The following is a 6,661-nucleotide window of genomic DNA, read 5'->3' on the forward strand; positions in this document are numbered from 1 at the left end:
GACAGGGTTAAAAGTAAACCTGCCACTCCGTGTGCACAGTGAGGGGATAGCAGTCCTCCCCTCTAACCTGTCACAGGAGTTCCAGCACAGTGCTGTGCTAGAACTCCTGTATTGGAGGTGATGGGGTCAATAAAGAGAACCTGTCACCTCCAATTGCTATTACACAGGGGCTTGTTAGCTCTGTTGTGATAGCAATAAAGTTAAGTGGGGAAAAAAATAAAGTAAGAAATAAAAAAAATTATTTAAAAAAATTATAAAGATAAAAAAATTATTAAAAATAAAGTAAACGATAAGATAAATAAGTGATAAAAGTAAAAACAGCAATTAAAAAAAATAAAACTAACCCTCCCATCTGGTTGCCATTCTCGATTGAATGGCAACAAGTTGGGGGGGTTAGCTGGGAGGGGGGCGCGTTGTGCAACCTGGCCTTGGAGCAGCAGGGAGAGTAAATCCGGCCCTGGGCGTTAATAACGCAGTTATATCCACAGTGCAGCTACCAAAAAGATTGTGCTTTCTACTCTAAGCAAGTAATGTCAGGAGTCTGCTGTTCTAGGAAGGGTATTTCAGCTTCAAAAAGCATGTAGAACAGTGGATCTCAAGCTGTGGGTCACTGTTATTTCTGCTGTGCTAGGTGAGTCCACGTCAGCCCTCTCCCTGCGCTGCAGTGTCAGTTCTCTCGCCATGCCGCCAGATGTCGCTGCAGCAGCCGCGTCATCCCTAAATTTGACTGTTGGTGGTCACCCCAACTTGGCAAATGTTACCAAGAGGTCCGGGCCTTTGAAAGGTTGAGAACCACTGACCTAGACGAAGCAGTTTTCTTAGAACTGATATTTGATCTTAAAATGCCTAGAATTGAAGGGATCCTGATTCTTGGTGTGTTCTTGCATTTAGTCTTTGGCTTTAACTTAATGTGAATTATTTCTGAATCTGTTGTATTAGCATTTATTTTTCCTGCTTTTAACAGAAAACGTCGTGGAGCATTTAATAGCAAACAGCTGCTCTACCTGGAGAAGTATCGTCCGAAGATGCGGCTACGATTTAAAGATTCCAATGGTCATCGGAATACTTGTTGCATTCAGTAGAAGTTAACGGCTGGCTGCAGAAAAACTGAATGAGAAATGCAGACTTGGGCAAAATCCAATGCTAACACCTAGTTGATGCTTTATAGGTCAAGTAATGCTTTGGAAAATGTGTAGGTTACAGCCCATAGCAGTTGCAAAACTGCTGATGTCAAATAGAAGAATAATCATGTAACTGAGCTTGAATTTGCGTATTGTGTTTTGAATTGATGTCCCTCCTAATTCTGTATAATCATGCAGTTCTAAAATTGTCATCTTGGTTTTCTTAAGATTAACGTCGGCTGATGAAGTACACAATGCCAAAAATCCAGCACATCTCAACTTCACTTTCCTGTGCAATTTGTCAGATGTGGTTTCTGGCACTATTTTAACAGGTTGAAACTATAAAAAGATTTCAGTATTTGCTGGCTGCTCACTGTATGTTTACATGTTCTGCAACGTCAGGACTTGCACACATCTATGGTGTACAGGTGACTTTTTCTTTTCTAAATTGCCAATCACTCAGACATTGAGTAGGCCTAATGCCATATACATCTTGCTATCCCTTTCTCCACCTTTCTGTTCTATAGAAGCACACAGACCACATAGTAATTCTCCAGACAAAGCCTTACTGTTTGAATTTAATGTTTGCACCCTGTGGTGCATCTTGATATTGGAGGACCTTTACAGTGTAGTTTTTTTTTTCTAGTAAAATGTTGCCTTTGTCTTGTGCAGGAAGTGTAGAATATGCCCCTTTTTTTTTTTTCTTCCGTAAATATTTTTAATATGTAGATGCTTTAACGTTGCTGGATTCTTTAAGGTCCTTTCTTTTACTGTACATTCGGACAGTTTTACAACATTTGCTTTGTGATTTTTTTTTTTTATTTTACCCTTCCCTTGGGTTCTTCTTTTGCCAAGGCGGAGCTTATTGTCTGTAATATTTTGTATGCCTTTTGAGCTGTGTAACTTAATATTTGGATACTTAATTTGTTTAATATGTAATTGATTATTAAAAAGTGTTCTGTATTAATGTTAGCTCAACCATATATTTATACTGTCTTGGGAATGTGTGGTGTTAGTACTGTGGGAGAAAAAGTTACCAGTGTTCACCAGCTTGTAAAATGTAGTACGAAAGCAAAAACATCTAAATAAAGAAGGATATTAAATCTGCTTTAGGTTGTTGCTGTTTCTTTTATGTACTATTTGTAAGCAATGTTTGACTTGTTTTATAGGAATGATGGCGCACCAGTGCAAACCGTTAAACATGTTTCAAGATAAAAAAAACTCTGCACTTGGGAAATTGGGGAAAAATTGTGTAACATTCATGTTAATTTGTGATCTTGTTCAAAACTAGAAAAGTTATGATTTAGAGCTCTGTCACCCCAAATCCAGTGCATTTTGAGTCTGGAATGCACTGGATTACCTATATCAAGTCGGGCTGTATTCTGGGGTGGGAGGGGGCATAGCGGTACCATTCATGTCAATGGCACTGCAGACTCGTCCCTGCCTGCAGTACAACTGCCTGCAGCAGAATTCACGGGATTCATTTCTATGGGCCTGTTCAGAGTTTTCTCACAATCAAAATGCTTGTCAGTGGAAAAAGTGAGAGGTGTGGGTTTTTTGTTTGTTTTGGCCCCATAGAGTCAAACGCTTGAAAATGCGCTTTTGGTTTTGTGCATTTTTATTCATTTGCTTAACATGAGTGGGCTACAATCTGCTCACAAAAATGCATGACTTAATTTATGCACATGAATTGCACATAAACATGGAAAATTACCTAGGTGTCAACCCAGCCTAAAGCAGGCAAGACTGTCTGAAAATCCAGCAACTGGCTTGCAAATGACTTTGGTGTTGAAAGAATAGGCTACCAGAAAGATGGTCTTTAACATTAAGTGCCACAGCGAACAAATTCAATAGGACTGTGAAAAACTAGTGGTAGGTCCCACTTTAGCACAACTGAGGTCTTTAGATGTCTCACTTCCATGGCCTCCTTCTATAAACTGCACAAATAAGGAGTCTACTGCCCATTAAACCCCTATTAGTGCAATGAGAGCTTAAAACAATCTAAGACCATCTGCAGAAAGTTTGAGATCTGATTTTCAGGAGGATTCTGTTCCTTCCCAAATTCAAATATATTTCTCCGAACCATGTGACAAGTTGCCTTGTTTTAAATTTTTTGACTAGAAGGGTATTTAGGACTGCGATAACTTCTGATACTTCAGTTGGTGCTGTTCAATCTCCAGGCCTACAAATTCAAGGTAGAATGGCAATTCCGGAAAGTCTAGCAGGGGACTACAGGCAGAAATGTATAGTCACTCGCACTCCCAATAGAATTCGGTTTGCCTAAAGAAGGAACCGCTGTTCCGAAATGTCGCTATATGATGCAATGGCAATCGAGTCAAACCGTTTTTGACTTAAAATTCTATTGGAGTGCGAGTGGCTTTATACATGCATACTTATCTTAGATTGCAGAGGCATCTGCAGTTCCTTTGTAACCCACCCGTCTCTAAGGGTATTAATCAGTCAGGAGTGCGATGGGTACACTGGATTGTTGACTATTTACAGGCAGAAGTGTACACCAGAATGGTTTCGTCAATACATCTTGAGAGATGGCATGAAGGCAGAAGATTGGGGAGAAAGTGCAGGTGTATGGAGTTGCATCAGGTCCACTTTCATACCACAGTCATATCTATACAGCATTGTTTTGCTAACAGTCACTCACCATGCAGATGAATATGCTGTTTCAGATAATTTTTCTGGAGTATTCTATACACCTGCTATTTTGGCCTAGATTGTTCACTTCTGCTTTCACCACTCTTCACCCTTTTGTGAATAACCTTGTTTGTTCTCTGTCCACTGAAAACATCTTCAATGAAATTTGTAACTAGACTCCTAACTCCACCCTGCCATACCAAATGGCAAACTGTCATGTTGTTCAGCAACATTGCTTTGTTAACCCTTGATTGGACCAAAAAAAAAAACTTTCAATGGCTTGAGGACACCAAGTGTTTTGAAGTCAATGTAGAGCTATGAAGCCACTGTTCCTTTGCCTATCTTCCCTGACAGTGAGCCCCTCAACCCGGAGACTGACAAAAAAAAGTAACAATGTTCCAATCTCCAGCTTTGAGGAGCCTGCCTGGCGAAAGGCTGGACCTGTCTGTCCACCACTTATTGGACCTTCTGATATCCCATCATGAGAGAATCTGTTAGTTTTTGTTTTCTCCTGCAATGATACACACAATCCAAGATAACTCATGCCAGTGAGCCCAAAACACAACTGGTATTAGTCTAATTTGTAGTCCCAAGGAAACATGCAAAATCTGTACCATCTCAACATCTTTATCTGCAGAGCCTGGTTTTGAAGCTGACCAATCTTCTCTGCAGATTTTCAGTTTGTTTTTCCTAGTCTGGGCCAACTTGAGTTCCACCTTTTTGAGGAATTATCCTTGTGTACTCTTCCAGAGGTACTGGAAATACTCCAGACATGCCCTGGAAAAGTGCATCTCAAAACTGGTCTCTTGATCCTCTGCCCAGCTGAAAAGCTGCCTTTTCTTATCCTGGGGAAGAAACTGATTTTTTTTCCCCCCCTCCACCTGTGAACCTCTAGATTGGCATCTCTAGTGTTTTTCTGCCAAAGAATATAGTGCACAAGCTCTTTTTCCCATAACGTCTTCCAGGACAGCATCACGAGATGTAATCTCCTCCCCACTTTTTCCTGAGGAACTGGAATCGCTCGCAAGAGGGATTGGACGTTGCATTCTCCCTCCCCCCCTCAGTAAAGAGAAGCCTGTGGTGGTGGAGAATTCATCCACACCTTCGGGCGGGTCTGGAGTGGAGTTCTCAAGCCTCCATACGCTTGACTACAGATGCCAGTGCGTGGGGATGGGGAGCGCAGGGTCGCTGGTCTCTACTAGACTCCAGAAGATCCTCCAACTGGAGAGAGTTGAAAGCGGTCGCGAATGCGATCAGGTTTTTTCACGACACTTTGAAAGATCACAATCTGTTGGTTCTGTCAGACAACATCACGGCGTTGGTTTATCTGAACAAGCAGGGGGGCACAAGAAGTTGGCCGCTGCAGCTTCTAGCCAAGGAAATATTTTCCTGGGCGGAAGTGAATCTAAAGTCCCTGTTTGCGGTACACCTGAGGGGTACCCACAACATCCTGGCAGACTATTTGAGTCGGCATCGGATACTGCAGGACGAATGGGTCCTGAACCATTAAGTATTTTCACTGATTTCAGAGACATGGGGTGTGCCTGTAGTAGATCTTTTTGCCATTCAGGAGAATACAAAACTAAGGCAGTTTTTTTCCCTCCAGCAGGGAGATTCCGCTCTGGCTGTGGATGCCCTGTCAAATCCATGGGACTTCCCCCTATGCTACGCATTTCCCCCGTTGCATCTAATCCCAAGAGTCCTTCAGAAATTAGCTTCAGTCACAGAGCATGTCTTGCCATCACCCAGAGAGACATCAATATTGATAGTTGGACCAAATCCACTGCTGCCTCGGCTTATCCAAAGTAAGTGTGACAATAATAGCCTCTCTATGCCTGATCTAAAGGTGCCCATACACTGCACGATTCTCGTACGAGGGAGTACTACGATCGTACGAGAATCGTGCAGTGTGAATGAAGTCGTGCGACCGTTTCTACTGTACGGTCGCACGTCTTTTGTCTAAGGAGCATGTTAGAAAACCAGCCGAGAATCGTACGATTTTCAGCTGGTTTTTAGCATGATCGTAAGATCAATGCCGCTCTGGCCGGTGTGCGCACGCGCACACTGCCCGTTCAGCATTGCGGTCATCGCAAGTATGATCTGCCTGTCCAAGATGGGCAGATTGTATGTTTTTTTTAAATTACTTTACAACCATCGCAAGACTAAGGTCTTGCGATGGTTGTAAAGTGTATTGCCACCTTAAGGAGAGTCTACACATTTCCCATCCAAGACTTCATACGGTACCTGGTTAGCACCATGCGGAACCCCCAGGTCATAGGCTTTTACTGAAAAGTCATGTAAGTTGTCACTTTGCTTTTGTTGTCTCTTTGGATGGCAAAACCATTGGAGCATTTTTCCCAACTCCTTTTTGTTTCATTCAGAGGTGAGTCATTGGATGGAGCATTTGTTTCAAAATCTCCAATCCTCTATTTTTCCTTTTTGGTCGCTTCTTTTCACCTCCTCCAGTTACTGGGAATGTACAGCTCTGTGATCTCTTTGCCTGCCCCCCAGGGAAAACTGGCGTTTGAATTGGTCATCAATAGTTGCATTCTTAGTGCACTCTGGTTTGAGTTCACTGCCCTGCTGTCCTCCTTCTGCTTCCTTGGCCATATATACAGGCAAGATTATCTTTTTGTTTTTCATTTGTTTTGTATGTGTATGCTTCTTTTGAAATACACACAGTATGAATCTAATAATGAACATTTCATGCAAATATCATGGTGACTATGTTTATAATAGATGGATAATATATATTTGTCTAATCATGTAGAGCATCCATCCCTCCTGAGGAAGCCCCTTTTATGGGAGTGAAACGCGTAGAGGAGTAGCTACCTGTGGCGATACTTGGACCTCAACCTACAACAGACTACATATGAATCTAAGTAATAATC

At 42.0% G+C, this 6,661-nt stretch overlaps 1 protein-coding gene across 2 annotated transcripts in view; it reads left to right on the top strand.

The window, feature by feature from the left end:
- Positions 1–2,229, top strand: part of PTP4A1 (protein tyrosine phosphatase type IVA, member 1) — a 21,476-nt gene extending 19,247 nt beyond the window's left edge. For both annotated transcript variants that reach the window (XM_018564855.1, XM_018564856.1), the window contains exon 6: positions 965–2,229. In XM_018564855.1, the coding sequence (XP_018420357.1) occupies positions 965–1,082 (118 nt within the window). In that variant the 3' untranslated portion in view covers positions 1,083–2,229. The remainder of the gene's footprint in view (positions 1–964) is intronic.
- Positions 2,230–6,661: the final 4,432 nt, after the last annotated feature.

Source organism: Nanorana parkeri, unplaced genomic scaffold (genome assembly GCF_000935625.1).
Source record: "Nanorana parkeri isolate BGI_ZX_2015 unplaced genomic scaffold, ASM93562v1 scaffold789, whole genome shotgun sequence".
Lineage (NCBI taxonomy): Eukaryota > Metazoa > Chordata > Amphibia > Anura > Dicroglossidae > Nanorana > Nanorana parkeri.